The 18,409-nt window shown below is 40.7% G+C and overlaps 1 protein-coding gene across 4 annotated transcripts in view; it reads left to right on the top strand.

Moving 5' to 3' along the window:
* The window catches only part of L3mbtl3 (L3MBTL histone methyl-lysine binding protein 3), a 98,142-nt gene that overhangs the window by 64,375 nt on the left and 15,358 nt on the right, over positions 1–18,409 (top strand). For all 4 annotated transcript variants that reach the window (XM_029482883.2, XM_021173941.2, XM_021173942.3 and 1 more), the window contains 3 exons: positions 7,247–7,361; positions 8,229–8,331; positions 17,280–17,432. In XM_029482883.2, coding sequence (XP_029338743.1) covers positions 7,247–7,361; positions 8,229–8,331; positions 17,280–17,432 — 371 coding nt within the window. The remainder of the gene's footprint in view (positions 1–7,246; positions 7,362–8,228; positions 8,332–17,279; positions 17,433–18,409) is intronic.

The raw sequence follows: 18,409 nt of genomic DNA, 5'->3' as shown, positions 1-18,409 counted from the left end.
TGCTGAGCCCCAGTCTTAGGAAACGCCTTGCTTACTCCTTCGTCTCCACAGAGGAGCTGGCTGTGGCCATGTGGAAGGTGATCATCTTTGCCTAGTTTTTAGAATGAAAGTCACAAGCTGAACTTGAACCACTGTGCAGGCGCCCTGTTTCTAGGCCCCTTAAAGGGCCAGCTGACGGACAGGGACTCAGTTCCCGATACAGCAGAGGCTTTGGGGGTGGGGGTGGGGGGGTGGGAAAGGATCCAGCAGCAGGAGTTTCTCTTCTGCCTGGTGAGATAATATAGCAAATAGGATTGTTTCTCTTCTGCAGAAAAGGAAGAGGAGTGCACACTTACTTGTGTAGTTTTCTTTATTGTTGCTAGGTTTTTTGTTTGTTTGTTTATTTGTTTGTTTTCGAGACAGGGTTTCTCTGTGTAGCCCTGGCTGTCCTGGAACTCACTCTGTAGACCAGGCTGACCTCGAACTCAGAAATCCGCCTGCCTCTGCCTCCCAAGTGCTGGGATTAAAGGCGTGAGCCACCACTGCCCGGCATAGTTTTCTATTTTAAATCAACTCTGTTAAATGAGATCAGCTCTTCAAGTTTTACGATATGAACCATTTCCACCTTGAGGCTCTCTGGTCACGGTGAGATAGTCATTCTTGCTGGGCGCTGTTGAAGGCAGGGAGCAGAACTCGGACCTGCTCGAACCTGCTTTGGGCACAGGACATGAAGTATTTAGTGTCACATCCCTCCAGTCACACCTTTGCCTTCAGCTGGGTATGATAGTTTGTCTCCAGTTTTTAAAATCATTTCTATGCACTGGTCTTTCTCAGTTCAATTTTCATTCCTCTTGAGGCAGTGTCTCACTATGTAGCATTCTCTGGCTGTCCTGGACTTCACTATATAGACCAGGCCGGCCTCAAACTTACAGAGATTCTCTTGTCTCTGCCTCCCTAGTGCTGGGACCAAAGACGTGTGCTACCACCATGTGACTTGTCAGCTCCATTTTAAGTCTGCTTTAACTTCTCTGTGTTACGGAACTTGGGATCTAGATGCCATGTTTTGTTTTGGTTTTGGTATTTCACCTGTCCCTGTTATTAGTATGAATACTCTTGTTCATTTCTAAAGGTCAGGTCTTCTGAAATTATCTTTTCCAGTTGTAAACGATCTCTCTGTGTTTTTGTTGTTGTTGTTCCTGTTTTTTTTTTTTTTTTCTATCTTATTTGATTTTTGGAAATGCTACAGTAGTTTTGATGTTTTCGGATTCAAAAGTGCTAGTATGTTTTTCAGCAAAGGATCTCTTTCTCTTTAACTGTTTTCCCCACAACTCTCCAGTCACCTGCTGCAGCTGCGTGAGTTCACACTCTCAGCCTGCCTGGTCCACAGTCTGCATCCTGAGGTCCTTGTTTTCTGAAACACTAGATTGCATTCCATTTTCCTAAAAATTGCAAAGTATGACAACATGCCTTGTTTTGCTTGGGATACTTTTGTCCCTCTGAAACATGTCTCTTCCTAAGAAGACATGTGTCTCCCTAAGAAAGGGCATTTTAGGACCATAAGGGAAAATGTCCCTCTAATGAATTTGCCTTTGAGGGTTAGTGTGACTGGGTGAGCTGTGTTAAGGAGGGAACATTTGCCTGTAGTGTACTGCATTGCTCTGCGGCATCTCCTGAAGCTTTTGGACATCAAAGGACTCTGATTGCATCTCTTTGGGCAGTGGGCGTGTTTCTGGAGCACTTGAGGGATTTCTGTCTCTGGTGGACTCATGCTTTGTGATGCTGTCTTTGTTTGTCAGAGTGGGTCCTCATGCTTTCCCACGATGGCGCTTTGTGTCTCGCCGTCTCGGACATATTCCACTTCTGCTTCCTTAGCTCTGTTCTCTTTTTGGAAGTCACTGCTCTGATACTGACTGGCAGGTTGACACTCTTGTTTTAAAATTCTCTTTGCTTAGAAATACCTTCCATCTATTTTTCAAAGGTTCTGTTGCATTTTTAATTGCATCTGTGATTTTTTTTCAAGAAATTTAAAAAAAAACCAATAACATTATTTTAGTCCCTGCTTCTTTTAAAAAGCATCTCCAAGCTGGGCAGAGGTGGTGCACACCTTTATCCATAGCACCTGATCTACACAGTGAGTTTAAGGACAGCCAGTTTCAGATAAACCTCATCCAGAAAAAAAAAAAAAAAAGAAAAGAAAGAAAGAAAACAAAAACAACAACAAAGTGGATGGATGGATCGCTAGATACATACATACATACATACATACATACATACATACATAATACTACTGGTAGTTTTCTTTGATTATTTTCTCAAATTCCTTTTATAATATTACTTGTTTTTTGTTTGCTTATGTACTTACTTACTGTGTATGTCTGAGTATATTTGTGTGTATGTGTCTTTGGAGGCCAGAGAGGCCATTTGGCCCATGGAGCTAGAGCTGGTGGGTGACTGGGAGCCAACTGATGTGGAAGGACCCAGACTGAGGTCCTCTGCAAGAGCAGCAGATACTCTTAGTGCTTTTGAGCCATTGCTCCAGCCCCCAAATGTCTCTTAGTTAGCCTGGCCTGTTTTGATACTGGTTCTTGCTTGTCAGGTGATCTTCAATGCCTGTTCACATCAAAAAAAAGTTACCATACATGGGATGTTTTTGTGAATGGGCTTATAGTCATATTCTCTTGTCTATTAGGGATATCTTCCAAGATCTCTAGTGGATGCCTGCAACCACACAAAAAGTCCCATATACACTGTGTATACATATATACATACTGTAATAAAGTATAACATATGTACTAGATATCGAGAATAATAACAATTGCTATTGTACAACTATAGCAATATACAATAAAATGTTGTATGAAACTGGTCTCTTTATCACAATATGGAATTTTCTATTGACATTTTTATACCATAATTGACTTCAGGCAACTGACAAGTGTAGAACAGTGTTTCTCAACCTGTGGGTTACATATCAGATATCCTGCATATTAGATATTTACATTACCATTCACAACAACACTAACATTACAGTTGTGAAGTAGCAATGAAATAATTTTATGGTCGGAGGTCACCACAACATGAGAAACTGTATTAAAGGGTCTCAGCATGAGGAAGGTTGAGAACTACTGCTCCAGAAGGTGAAATCTTGAGGAAGGAGAGAATACTGCTACTGGTAGGTCTTACCGTAGCATTCAAAATCAAGATATCAGCTGTCTTAGTTTAGGTTTCATTGCTGTGAAGAGACACCACTACCATGGCAACTCTAATAAAGGAAAACATTTCATTGGTGCTGGCTTACAGTTTCAAAGGTTTGGTCCATTGTTATCATGGTGGGAAGTATGGTGGCTCGAAAGAACTGAGTTCTGCATTCAGATCATCAAACAGCAGGAAGATCAAACACGCCCACTGCCCAAAGAGATGCAACCAGAGTCCTTTGATGTCCAAAAGCTTCAGGAGATGCCGCAGAGCAATGCAGTACACTACAGGCAAATGTTCCCTCCTTAACACAGCTCACCCAGTCACACTAACCCTCAAAGGCAAATTTATGAAGTATTTTTTATAAAGACTTCAGATTATGCTTCTTGGGGAAAGGTGTGTATCCATTTCCCTTAACTGCAGTTTTAAGTAGGAAAATTGTTCTGTACTTTGATCCATAGTAGTGCCTATTTTCTTTAGAAATTTATTTTTAAAAAAACACACAAACAAACAGCATTATTACTGACTTGTTCTTAATGTAGTGCCTTAATCATTTTCCGATTGCTGTGAAGAGACACTGTGACCAAGGTAACTTATGAAAGGAAACACTTAATTGGGGTCTTGGTTATATAGTTTCAGAGAGTTAGACCATGACTACCATGGAAGGGGGAGCATGGCTACAGGCAGGCATGGTTCCAGAGCAGCAGCTGAGAGTTTATATCTTATCCTTAAGTTGGAAGCACAGGGACAGAGACAGGGTCTGCAGTAGGCTTTTAAAACCTCAAAGTTCACCCCCAGTAACACATCTTCTCCAACAAGGCCATCTCTCCTAATTCCTCCCCAAACAGTTTCACACTCTAGAGAGGGACCAAGCATTCAAATAAATGAGCCTATAGAGGCCATTCTCATTCAAGCCACCACTTGTCTAACTAGATCCATCATGGGATGGCATCATAGAAAGTCTCATATTTCTCTTTTGTTATGTAAATTTTCCATGGTATGTATTTACCTTATTATTCCTTTTTGGAATTTAGTTTTTTTGTCTTTAACAGTCTCATTCATGTAGATAATTGATTCTGTCATTTAATCCCACTTCTTCCAAGCAGTCCTCCTTCTGTTTTTATGTCCTGCCGCACAGTGTAGTGGCAGAGGCTCGTGAGCCCTTACCCTTCCATGATAAATAGCGTTCGGCACAGTCTTACCAGTTTTTCACTGCTATAGTGAGTCCGTGAGTCCAGTGCACATAGTATACAAAAGACATACCTCCTCACTCGCCAGTTTTTCTACTCTTCCTATCCTATATTCTTTAACATTCCCTGGCCTTGGGCTGGGTTATAGGGAGGTCCCATTTAAGGCCCACCATGTGACTGTCCTACCTTCTCAGCATCTTAGCCAGCATCTCTCTATTAGCCACCGCCTAGCACAATAAGCATGAGCTTTTCTGATGAAGACTGGGAACAGTGCTAACCTATTACCATAAACATGAGTGTTTAGAATGTGTATTTAAAAGCAATTTGACCATATGTTCATCTAGCAAAATGGTAGTTATGGATGTGCTCCCCTGGGGCTCACCAGCTCTTGATGACATTTACTGCAATAGGGATTAATTCCCTCCAGGGGATCAAGCCTTGAATCCAAGAAGAAAGTAGTTGGCTACCCCCATGATATTCATGCTACTGCTTCAACGATGGGCAGGGCTTAGACACACATACTCTTCCTCTTCTCCTCAGTGTTCACAGGTAATTATGGTGTTCCTCGAGTAAGAAGAGCCAATTACCCTGTGGCAAAAACACTTGAGAAAGACAGTAGAGGAAACATGAATATAGAGTCTAGTGTAGACAGAGAAGCCTGAGAAGCACCGCAAACATCAAAGCTTTGTGTGTGAAGTAAGGCAAAAATAACCTACTTCCAACATAGCTGGAAACCAGAAGGTTTTAAAGAAATTTAACATATAAAGTGTAACTGATATAATAACTTTCTATTTTCAGCAAATGATGAGTATCATTTTTAATGTTATTTTGACATTATTTTGATAGGGAAGAAAGGAAGCTTGAGAGCTAACTAGCCTTAAATGATGCTTCACATTCTTTGTATGTGAATAATAAATGACTTTATTTCTGATTCTTGGCCTGGTGCCTTCTAACTATCTGCTTATTAGGTAGGCAATGTGTCTCTGCGAGTCCTATTCATCCCTTTAGTGTGGTAGCCATGATTTCTCGCAGGAGAGGTATTCTTTAGGACTTTAATTCTAGGAAAACTGATTTGTAGGATGGAGAAACTGCACTATGTTGAACCCACATGCACAAGTCTGTATTTTTAATAACTGCATACTACCTTCCTTGTAAAAGACAAGTTGCTAAAATGATAAGTCAAAGACAATGTATTCTGAATGCTGGTTGCATTTAGCTAGTGGCTCTTCCAGACATTATGGTCATTGTCAATAGTCTGTGTGAATTCCCTTTAAGCTTCTCCTTCAAGCAAAAAAAAAAAAAAAAAAAAAAATGGCTATTTTGGGCAGGCTGATCTTGTACTTTTCATTTGTAAGTTTCCCATTGCAATTAAATTAATCTCTTCACAGACTTACCAACTCTCTGCGTTTATATGGCCAGCCATTGCATCTCTTTGCTGTTTTTCTGATGCAGTTCTCATCCCTTCTGGATAGATTGGGCTTAGTAAGAAAGAAAGGGCTTTGTCATTTGTATAGGGAGTGTATTTTGGGTGCCTTTCATCTTGCTTATAAACCGATTCACTCTCTGAAGCATTACATTTTTATGTAATTAAATTGATCAGTGTTGTCTTTTATGTGCTTAGTTTGGTCTCTTGCCATGATTATACTGTGTTTCCTCAGGCATTCTTCTAGAATATTTATTGTCTTGTAAAGATTGAAGGATTCATATATTTCAGAAGAGTCAGATTGACAAACAATCTAAAAATAAGATATATAAAGTACTTCAGTATAATGTTTTATTGTAAAAAGTATTAATATTACATATATTATAATATGAATATGTGTGGTATATAACTTTTTAAAGTATATATATATATGTATATGTGTATATACATATGTGTGTGTGTATATATAGTGTGTATGTTATATATATAGTGTGTATGTACATATATGTATGTATTTATGTATATATGTATGTATATGTATGTGTATGTGTATATATATATATATATATATATATATATATATATATTCACCTAAAAGATAGGTAGCTGATAGCTAGTAATGTTCACTAAAAGGCCACTTCCCCTTACCTTGTTGACCTGTAACAATATGAACTGTGACCACCTATAATGCATCTTAAGAGATATTATGGTTATTTATAAGAAAAATTGTTTTGGAGCTCAGTGGTTATGAGCACTAGATCTTCTTCAGAGAAGACACATGTTACTCCCCGACCCTCACACAGAGGCTCACAACCATCTGTAGCCACAGTCCTGGGAGATTCAATGCCCTCTTCTGGATTCTGCAGACACTAGTAGGACATGCATGTGATGCATAGACATACATGCAGGCAGAACACCCATATGCATAAAATAAAAATATGTAAATTAGAAAACATGAAAGACTAATTTGAATGGTATGGTTCAGGGATGTGTTCCTAGCAAGGCAGTATACATACAAAAAAACCCATCTTGCTTTATATTTACCTCAAAGGTCTTTCTTTCTGCTCTTCTCATCTTCCCTTCCCCCTGCTCTCTGGTTTTTAAATCACCTCAGCAGTATCTGTAAGTGTCTCATTTGCTGTTTGAAGATGTTGCGTAGGGCTCCTCTTTTTCATTTGGTGACAGTATGAAACTATCAACAGTATAATAAACCTGTTGATGCATCTTTAAGAAGGCAGTTTACTTGTGTTTAGATAATTTGCTGATAGTTTCAAAAGTATCTTTTATCTCAGGTTGTGAGTGATGTAATTTAAATAACTGAATTGATTTATTAGATATTAAATATACTGTGTAAATCAGAAGAAAGGACGAAAGGCTTGTGCGGTGGGTTGATTTTTTTTTTTTTTTTTTTTCAGGAGAAATATTCTTGTGACTCTGTGTTCTTTTTTCTGTTGCCCAGGTTCACTTTGATGGCTGGAGCAGTTGCTATGACTACTGGATTGATGCAGATTCTCCAGATATTCACCCCGTGGGCTGGTGTTCCAAGACTGGGCACCCTCTTCAGGCTCCGCTAAGTAAGATGCACTAAATTAACGTGATCAATGTTTTCATTTCTTGAATAACGTGCTTTAGTTTTGTCTCCACTATCTCTACTTCTTCCTATTTTTCTGATTTCTCCTCATTTAATTGCCACCAGCAAGCATATACACATACATGCACACAATTATAAAAGAAAAAAATCTATATTGCCTTAAGAAGTATGATGTTTTGAGCTTTATTTGCAAGTAAACATAGCCTTTTGAAATTAGTTCTTATTTCTAGAGGATAATTTATCAGACGATTAAAATTTCATATAGTCATGGATTGAAATGTTAGAGCCACATCTGGGAAGGCCTTCACCTGCACATGTGGATGAGGCCACGGATGGTCTGAAGTGCAGAAGAGCTGCAGAGATTTGTAATGGTTCTGTGCATTCCAGCCCGGGCCACTTAGCTGGCTCAGGCAGTTCCAACATGATGCTTGCATTTCATATTCGACAATCTAGTGTTTGACGTTTTCACATTAATATTCTTGTGCAATTTGTTATTTAATAACAGTTCTTTCAAATGTTTCTATCAATTCAGATTTAAATACCTTTGTAGTCTGACACCTTAAAAGAAGGTTATTATCATTTTACTATTAAAGAAAACTAACCTTTATGACAAAGTGAACCATGGGGAAACCTTATAAAAACAGTAATGTCTAAAGCATTTTAATTTTTTACAAGAACTACTTGTTTTTCTATACTATACATTGTTTTAGAAACGAAATTTTGTTTTGTTTTCTTGTTTCATTTTTTTCTCTACCCTGTTCTCATCCTACACATTTAAACATTTAGCTTTCACTTTTAACTTGGTCATACTTTTCTTTTTTAACTTCTCTTTTTATCACGTTTGCTACAGGCCCTGCAGAATTAATGGAACCATCAGAAACTGGAGGATGTCCAACTCTAGGCTGCAGGGGTGTTGGTCATTTTAAAAAATCGAGATACCTGGGCACTCAGAGGTATGTGCTTGCCGTGGGGACCTATGCATGGGCATGTGGACGGGGCTGTCCCTGAATGCAGGAAATGCTTTCCTTCTATAAGAAACAGATGTGAGCTGATTTTATATTCAGAACCACAAGAAATGTAGTTACCATGGAGACTGTGCAAAAATGAAGGATATATCTAAAGTTAAGCCTTCCTGAAAGAACACACATTTACTGTTTAAAATAGATCTCCTTTAGTTATTTTGGGTTTTTCTTTTTGTTTTTGTTATCTGTTTTTTTGCAACTTGGTTAGTTTTACAGATCCATGCCTTCTAAAATAGTTATTTGAGGTTTGCCATTGATAAAAAAATGAGGGCAGACCCTTTTGAAATTATTTAGCTGAATATCACGTGATTGGGTGACTTTACAGTTTGAATGAAAAGATAAGCAGTGAACATCAGAAAGCGATACCATCCAATGTAAGAATTTCATGGTCACAAAAATGATTATTTTCCCCATTATTTTTTCTCACCTGTATGTAACTTAAAAAAACAAAACAAAACCAAAAGTATAATTAAAAAAATGATGTCCAGGTGATTTGGGGAGCTTCATAGATATTTAAAAATATTACTGAAATACTGACAAATTCTTATGATCTAGGGGGTTTTTCGGGACACAAGCATCTCCCATATGAATGGGTATTAAAATGCTAGTATTTTCAGTATAAATGGTTAAACATGCTAATTAGATTACTCATTGAGAAAACGTTCTTATTTATGTAGTTCATGGATAGAAATGTGGTTTTTTGTTTGTTTTAAGAATTATTTATTGTTATACATAGGTACACTGTAACTGACTTCAGACGCACCCGAAGAGGGTGTCAGATCTCATTACAGATGGTTGTGAGCCACCACCATGTGGTTGCTGGGATTTGAACTCAGGACCTGTGGAAGAGCAGTCAGTGAGTGCTCTTACCCACTGAGCCATCAAGCCAGCCCAGAAATGTGGTTCTTACAGTTTTGAAACTGCAGCTCAATGAGCTGCCTCCGTAGGTAAATGCTACTGAGTCTGAGCCCCTCAATTCCCCCCAGAGTCCCCATGGCAGGAGAGGAGCAGCTCCTGAAGGTGGCCCCTGACCTCTGCACACAGGCGGTAGCACCTGTGTGCCCTCCCTGTAACATGAAAAACACTCAGACACGTTACTACCTACTCCTCGAAGAGTTAGTGAGAATTGTGAAATTAGTGTATTATTTTCACTGAGTGCAGAGAGCTTTCCCTGCATCTCTACATCTACAAGTGTTACTTAGCTTCCTTTCTTTGTTTTTTGTTTTGTGGGGTTTTGTTGTTGTTGTTGTCGTCATCGTTGTTTTAAAGAAAAAAGAGGTTCATCGTGTGCCATAATAAAAAGTACACAGAGACGGGATGATGATCCCATTTGCAGACACCATTTTTAAATCCTCTATGCCACTTGCATGGCTGCAAACCAAAGATAGAACATTAATTTAAACTCTCCTGGCGACGTCTCAGGAGCAACCAGCTATGCCTCATGAAGACAGCTGGATCACCTTTCAGCTCATAACATCAGGCTGAGTGCAGGATGTGGCTCCCAAGTGTGCAAGCCTCCCATCCTAATTTCAGAGATCCTTTTGTTCAGTGGCTTCTTTTGGAGAACAGTTTTTTTTTTCCAGTCAGAACATGTAATATTTATTGAATATTCACCTACTTTATGTTACAGGTTGTTCTGTTGCCTAATGGATTAGCCAGCTTTCAGAACAACACTCTGCTATTACAACTGTTCCTTTCCCACCAGCTGTACGGGAAGTGGGAAGCTTGTAGTATCCACAAGGACAGTGTAGTATTTCATGTGCATAATACCTTGTTTTCTCTGGCCACTGGTGAGGGGATCTGATGAGTCTCATCTTGATCCCTTCCATCTCAGTGCCCCCCTCAGCCCTGCTCCATGAACGCCCCACACTTAAGATCCTGACTACACAACATCATTTTAAGTATAAGATACAAAAAAATCATAATTAAAATGAAGATCTTTGGTTCATCTACTATATAGTCCCATAATGTTCATTAGACCAGAGGCAATATCCTCAAATTATGAAAAAAAATTTTTTTTCAACTGGGAAAATACTGGGGCTAGAGAGATGGCTCAGCAGTTAAGAGCACTAACCTCTACCAGAGGTCCTGAGTTCAATTCCCAGCCACATGGTGGCTCACAACCATCTGTAATGAGAGCAGATGCCCTCTTCTGGTGTGTCTGAAGACAGCTACAGTGTACCCATATACATGAAAGAAAGAAAGAAAGAAAGAAAGAAAGAAAGAAAGAAAGAAAGAAAGAGAAGGAAGAAAGAGAAAAAACTGACATGTTGTCGGGATACAGGTGGCTATTTAAAATGTGTTCTTGGCTCTGGAAGGAAATCTGACGTACTGCACTGTGCATAGACTCATGGACATGTCCTTAGGTCCATGTAACTAAGTGTGGCAGTAAAGCCTAGGGAGACAACCATGTCACATCACCTGGCACTCACCATGATGACCTTCCCCTTAGCCTCCTCCAGGCCAGCTGCTCCCACGGTTTAGTGGTTGTCTTTGGGGAATTTCTTGATGGACTCAGTATTACAGGTGGTGTTGTATTTGTCACTAGAAGGGATGAATTATGACTTATGCAGAAATGCCCTAAGGAAACTTTTAGACTAATTGAGACCATGCTAGAGAACTGTTCATCCTTTTTGAAGAAGTGGGAGAGTATAGTTTATAACTGAAAAGACAAGACTTAACCACAAAACTATTGATATCCTTGTGCTTACAGGACATAGCTACTTTGTCTTGTGCAGAGTTGGTGGGCTGGGCCTCTGGACAAAAAAAAAAAAAAGCTAGGAGAAACAATGGCAGCTCCAGGCTCTGCTGTTCACCCTTCCCATCCTGGGCACAGGTGTTCTACACTCCTTGGACAGTTTGTACAATTTACAATGTGCAGTGCTGCCTCCTTGGCAGCAACTAGTCCTTAGCGAGCCCAGCCTGTTCTCCATCTCATCCATCCACTTGTGGACTGGCTCGCTGCTGCATACATATTCTCTGAAAGGTTCATTTCACTGGCAATTATCTCTGTCCTTGCTGAGAATGCTGTGCTTAGAAAAAAAATAATGAGGAAAATCTCTTTAGATGAATTTACTGAGAAGCTGAATAAATCAAAACATGCATTCTTTTCGTAGATAACCAAGAAAGTTGCTCTTTCGGCAACGATAATTTTACGAGCACATTAGCAAAAGACTGGTTTGGCTAGGATTGCTTGTTAGTATTTCTGAAGATTACAGATTACTATTGTTATCTAAGAAATGTTATAAGCAGCATAATGCACCTAGTAACATAGTTAGAGGTGGCAACCTTTAAGAATGAAATATGATCAGTAAGAGTTGGCTGTGTGGTGTGGAATTTTCATCTCTAGAGATACTCAGTAGCCAGAGGGCTTGACTCCACCTCTCCAGAAGAGAGCCCAAGTGGGAGCTAAACATTAGCATTCTTTTGTTGTCTGACTCAGAGGTCAGAGAATGGGGAAACCCCACAAAGGGTTAAGAGAGTGAAGTTACAGAGAAGTAGGTGTGCTATAGATTTGTCACCTTCAGAGGTACATCTTTGATGTATACAATTTGCTCTTTCAGAAATTAAACGACGGGTTATTTCCAGCAGCCTCGAGAGAATATGTTTGGATTCCATGAAATGTTTTACAAATTAGTAACTGGATGCACATCTGCAAATTGGTTTTCATTCAGCATCCATCCACCTAGCTTTTGCATACTGTAGAGTGTTGAGTGCCTGCTTGGTGTCCCCGGGCTTTGGTGGCTGTGCAGAAGACGGTCCCATATCCCCCACATGGGCAGGAGTGAGTAGTAGTCAGGGAGGCCTTAGCTATCTTTGGAAGGACTAGAGCCCTGCCAAGGATGTTTTATGGAGTTTTTCATATCGATTGTTTTTGCTGACCTTTCCTTACACAGTGGAGCTTAAATACCTCGTTCCTAAGGTAATAATATTGTGAAGGATATTTGGCATCCTCTGCCATAACCACTGTTCCAAGGACCCGTGTATGACCGTATTTAACCCTCACAGCAAGCCTGTGAATTAAACTCCACTTATAGATGGTGAGGGAAAGTTTGAGCGGCTGAGGAAGTGCCCTTCATGGTGCATTGCTAGAAGCAGAATTCAGTCCAGCCCAGGATGGCCTTCCTTCGTGTCTCCTCATCTCTATCAGGCTCTTGTACAGAGCAGCCACTTGATATAGCCTCGCTTGTATGTTTGTCAGTAGCGTATTCGGTGCTTAACCTGGATGTGTTGCCTCATTTGTTAAGGACAGATATTTATCATTAAAAGGGTTTTAGTATGACAGTGAATAGGAGTAGACAAGGCAGCCTGTTTTTACTTACAATTTCAACAGGAAATGCCATTAGGAAAACAGCCCCCCAAGAGGTTCTGGGAGCAAATATCTGTCACTCACGTGGCTGGTGTGCAATAATTTGCTAATATCTGTTTCATAATAAGGAGACCCACAGGATCTATACTTTCTTTTCCTGACAGGACTTTGGATGAATGACTGGAAGGGACAAGGAGTTAAGGCAGGAGGGAAAGAGAGAGAACAAATAAGGAGAGATGAATCCCATAATGGAATGCTTACATTCCCCAAGGAATCAAACCTTACCAACATTTAGTTGCTAAAAGCTTAGTACACGAAAAACAAGAAAATTTGGTAATGCCAATGAGAATCTGCTCTCTCCATAGAAGTGATAAACTGATGAGTTTTCAAACTTCGTGTATGATTTTAAAAGTTACTAAGTCGGAGCTGCAGCCACCTGGGGGGCACTCATTCCTCTGGACTCTGTAGGCATCTGTACTCACATGAACACAGCCCAACACACACACATAGACACACACTAAATCTTTTAAAACTTCATGGCAGAATAGCTGGGAGAAAAATTGAACGGAACACCTGGTGATTCTGCCAGCGTTGCAAATCTTGCAGCTCCTTTGTTCCTTTCAACAACAGACTTGAGATAACTGCAAGTCCTTGAGAGCATAGCTACTTATGAGTTTCACTGAAATTCATACCCCAAGGGGTAGATAGTGGGAGATGAGATGGGGAAAAACTCACATCTGTAGCTTGGCTTGCCTTGAAAGACATCAGGTAAAGCCTTGGGAATCTTGGAACAGTACTCCACCTCTCCCTGCCAATGTCTTCATTTGTAACATAAGTGGTGATGGTGTGCGTAGGAGTGCCGTGGTGAAAGAATCAATTCATATAAAGGACTTGGAACCCTGCCTAGCAGAGAAAGCTGCAACACAGAGCTGTGTGCAGGGCAAGAGGCAGACAGTCACAGCTCTTTGATGGTTCTTTCAAATCAGTTTCATTGTCATGGATTAGAAATGAGGAAATTCTTCCATAATTCGGACTAATATTGTGTAGCAATTTAAAAAGAACTAGTGTTTATGATCAAACTCCACCAAGGACTAAGGGACACTGTACAAGTCCTCTTTGAAGCCTCTTTCTTTCTTTCTTTCTTTCTTTCTTTCTTTCTTTCTTTTTTTTTAATCTGTCAAGTGAGCGCCCTCTTGGAACTGCTACTGAGGTTGTATGGATGAGTGCTAGGGAAGGAGATCCGTCCCCTGGGCAAAGCATCTTCATTTTCCGACCCCGTGCTTGCTCTTCATATGCATGGATGAGACAACAGAGAGCAATGCCAGGCACCACCTGACTCTACCTGAAGCATTTCTCCTGCTCTTGCTCCAGGGCTCGGCTATGTGTGGTCACATCCCCTTTAGTTGTCACCTCCCACCTCAGGAGCCAACTGGCATTCCTCTCTACACTGTGCAGGTGTGAGGATGAGGCTCTCTCAGGGTTGGAAGGCAGAGAGAGGCTGGGCATACATCTGTGGGTGACCACCACATGGCAGGCTGCCTTGGTAGGGCAGATTTTCTCACTCGTTGGGGAATTTCTTCAGAAATCCGTTTTATTTCTCTTTCAACTGATTGAATGAGCAAGGGCAATCTGTTTTCAAACAAACAAACAAAAAAAGAGGCATTTAGACAACAAGGCTGATGATCAACAGCTTGCCTTTCTCTGACTATCTTCAAGTTTTTCATTTAGTCAACTGCAGAAGTGAAGGGCTGTTTTCAAGGGGCTTGAACACAGTTGTCTGCTTCAGAAGCCGTATTTTACTAGGAACCTACACCATTCCAAAATTCCTCTTGGTTTTCCATTGTGGGAAGCTCAAGAGCTTGGGAGGCACTGGCTATCTGTAATTTTTGATGGTTTTAGGGAGAATTGCCGATGATGATAAGTTGTGACATTTGAAAAGGATTTCAGTGGATATTTGTACCCTCCCTGAACTGAAGCTCAGCAGTAAAGAGAGTGTTGTCCCTTCAGGTCGCCACACAGCAGTCCAGCACATTTGCTTCCTTGGCAGGTACAGGGTGGCTGAAGAACCAAATGCCTACAGGATGCTGCCTTCCAGGCTTTTCTATCTTGAGGAGAAGAGGACAGGCAGGTCAGGGTTTGTGTTTGTAGTCCCTGAAACTGAGGAATGTAGTTGGCAGGCTAAGATGCATGGCGCATGCATGCCATACCCAACAACCTCCTCCTGTTCAGGTAGTTTCGGGGACTATGTCACTCCGGCTGGTTTCTGCATGCTGCCCACACCTGGCTGGCTGCCTCCTTACTAAGCTACCAGTTGCCTCATTCAAAGCCTCTGTTCACATTAAGCAGAACTAGCTTTGGAAATTTGTACTCATGAATTCTTGATTAGTTCAGGCAGCCCAGCAGGATCCCATGCAGTGTTTGAATTTTGAATGTGGTCAGATTTTTTTTCTTCTTAACTGGCTGAAGCAGTATGCATGTTATCAAATGAGTAGACCTATTTTGCTGAGCTATTTCATTGCTGTGTGCCCTGAGGCAAAAAGCATTTTTACTTAAATATCTAATAGTAAACTTTCCAGGATTATTGCTTTGCTCCAGATTTACTTATCACTAACCATTCTTACCTCAGAAATGTGTGTGTGTATGTGTGTGTATTTGGTGTCTCTTCTCTCTCAAGTTCTTGAAACACAGAACGATAAACATGCCACTCTGGCTTCTTGCATATCACAGACTGTTTCTTGGCCTGCAGAGCATCATGGGATGGCAGAAGATGTTGACAGTCTGTTAACCTTCCCTACATTTCTGTCACCTACACTCATGTCAATCCTTGTCACTTCTCTAATTTAGAGATTACCCAAAGGCTTCAAATTGAATCCAAGATAAAGCTTTGAACTACTGACTGTGGTCTACTGTGTCAACCATGGTGCTTCCATCCTTCCCTGTGTCTCCTGCTTCCAGGCATCTCAGCTTCTAGCCCTGCCAGACTCATTCTCTCATTTGTTGCACTGCCTCCTCCTAAGTGTGGGGAAGTAGATGTGGACAACTTGGTCCTGACCCTTAGGGATTTGTTCTTCTCCTAGGGAAGCCCTTCCTCACTGCCAGTGAAGCATCCTTGTGTGTTCTCTCAGTGTACGTTACATCACTTGTTTGTGTGATTAGGCATTGCCTATCTTCCCTACACTAACACCCACTGAGTATTGGGGTTTCACCTCCTCACGTTATTGCGTTTCTAATGCCTGCGAAGGTCAGTAACATAACATAACATAACATAGTCAGTATCTATTGATACTGTATTGATAGGCACTTGCTGATGAGGAGGTAACTGACGACTGAAGTCACTTAACCATTTTAAACCCTAGTGTATCATGTGAAGCGTCTTTTTTTTTGGGTGTTGGAAAGATCAAATTAGTGTGTATAGGTACAGCACAGTGCTTAGTATATTGTACGTGCTCCATCAAGATTTCTTTCAATCGAGTTCTGGTTTTTTGTTGTAGTGGATTGACATAACATAAATTCATGTTAGCGCGTGATTGTGTGTTATCAGTTTTGCCTAAGGCACACGGGTAGAGCAGCACATACTTACTAAAGTTTGCATTTTGCTTTCAAGGTATCTGTGATGAATTTTGTGTCACTCTTAGAGTTAGCAGGGAGCATTTCAGACTCTTCTTTCCTCAGGAGAGTATCTCAGCTTCTCTCAGTTGAAAATATATACGCTGTATTTAAAAAGTTCCCCTGGGTGATTATTAATAATTCCACTATCATAGAAACTGGGAGAAAAGAAAACAAAAGATACTAATATAATGTACCTAATGTCTAAACCACTTCCAGATTTAAGAAGGCCTCTCTCAGCAAATAGGGCAAGATAGGAAGTCACCGGGAGAGCTTGATGTATCAGGAAACCTGGTGCCCAGATGTCTGAGAGACTGAAATGCTAAGGCTCAGGATAGGCATCTGCAAGCTAATGCCAAGTTAACACTTAGTGACCTCAGTTTCTTCTGCCTAGGTCACAGAGAACCAGAGACTACATGACCCCCGAGAGTATAACCTCTAAGTGTAGATAGAAAAGGTTGGCCCATGACCCCTTTCCACAGCAGGGTTAGAATTAGTATTTGTGTATCCTCTAGGAAGTCTGCTGTAACTGAAGTCCCAGGGGTAGTAGTGTTTCGTGGGGATCTTGAAAGTTAGTAAGTGTTACAAAGGAAATTAAATAGCTCTAAAAATCTCCCAAGAGTGGATATTTCTTGCAGCTGATGATTCCCAGAGATGTGCATAGGCCTTGTCTTTAAAAAGCCCAGATGACTCCTCTGACTGTTCCTCGTCTTAAAGCTTGCAGCAGAGTCCTTCTTGAAATCAAGTGCAGATATGTTCTCTATCAGAATGAACTTAAATGATCTGGAAAGATATATCTGATTGCTGTATCTTTAGCCCTGCATTTCTGTTAGTGTGTGATGCACACATACATATGTAACACTCTTGGTTCAACTTTGGACTCTTACATTCACTAGCACACAATTCTAATTGATATAATGATGATCTAATGGGAGTGCACGTTTCTTTTCTTTCCATCGGTTAGTGGTGCCAACTGTCCCTATTCAGAAGTCAATCTGAGTAAGGAGCGCATCTTCCCAGACCGCCTAAGTGGTGACACGTCTCCATCTACTACTCCCTCATTCCCAAGAAGTAAAAGGATGGACACCAGCGAAAGTTCCTCGTCTCCTGAAACCAGGTAATCAAGTGATGATACTTACATTGTTCAGAAACACCCTCGCTGACAATGTGGTTCTCTTATATGCTTTACATTTGCTGGCACTATTTTCCTGTGGTAGAAATGCACCTGATGTAGCCAGGTTGGCGATGCACTCTCAGAATCCTAGCACTTGGGAGTTAGGGACAGGAGATCAGGAGGTTAACTACACAGTACAGCCTGATCTACATGAGATCCTGCCTCAAAACAAAACAGAAAAGCACTTGATTTATTGAGAAACAACATAGAGATCCATACTTGGATGAACCCTTTCATCGGACCAAACATACTTGACAGAGGGATCTAAGAATCTAGTTTCCTAAGATCCTCGAGTTCTTATTTATTTATTTATTTATTTATTTATTTAGATGTTTTCTTTATATACATTTCAAATGCTATCCCGAAATAAAGTTCCCTATACCCTTCCTCCTCCCTGCTCCCCTACCCACCCACTCCCACTTCTTGGCCCTGGCATGCCCCTGTACTGGGGTATATAACGTTTGCAAAACCAAGGGGCCTCTCTTCCCAGTGATGGCCAACTAGGTCATCTTCTGGATCCTCAAGTTCTTAACTGAAGTTGGCAGTGATAGCATTCACCAAGCTGCAAGTGAGGGTAAAGCCAGAGAATTGCTTAGTTCCAGATCCAGCTGAGCAGCATAGTGAGATTTCATGTCAAATAAACAAGTAAGCAAGTTCAAGTTCAACCCTGAGCTGAGTGTGGCTCAGCCTGGAAGGTGTTTCTAGAGGAGACAGAAGACACTCTGCTTTTACTCTTTGAAGAAAATGCCAAGCTTTTATAAAACTTGTAATGTTATGTTTTGACTCGTGTATGCGTGCATTGTTATTGTTTTTGTGTGTCATGCTTGACTATGAGAGAAATGGCCAGAGGTACTTAAGTCCAGCTCTTGCAGCCACAGTGATCTACTTCAGGATGGTGTTATTCAGGAGTTAGTGGTGGC

The sequence above is a fragment of the Mus caroli genome, unplaced genomic scaffold, assembly GCF_978045245.1.
Source record: "Mus caroli unplaced genomic scaffold, Mus_caroli_1 scaffold_9, whole genome shotgun sequence".
Taxonomy (NCBI): Eukaryota; Metazoa; Chordata; class Mammalia; order Rodentia; family Muridae; genus Mus; species Mus caroli.
Note: the sequence above shows the minus strand (reverse complement) of the source record. Positions and strands in the feature narration are given on the sequence as shown.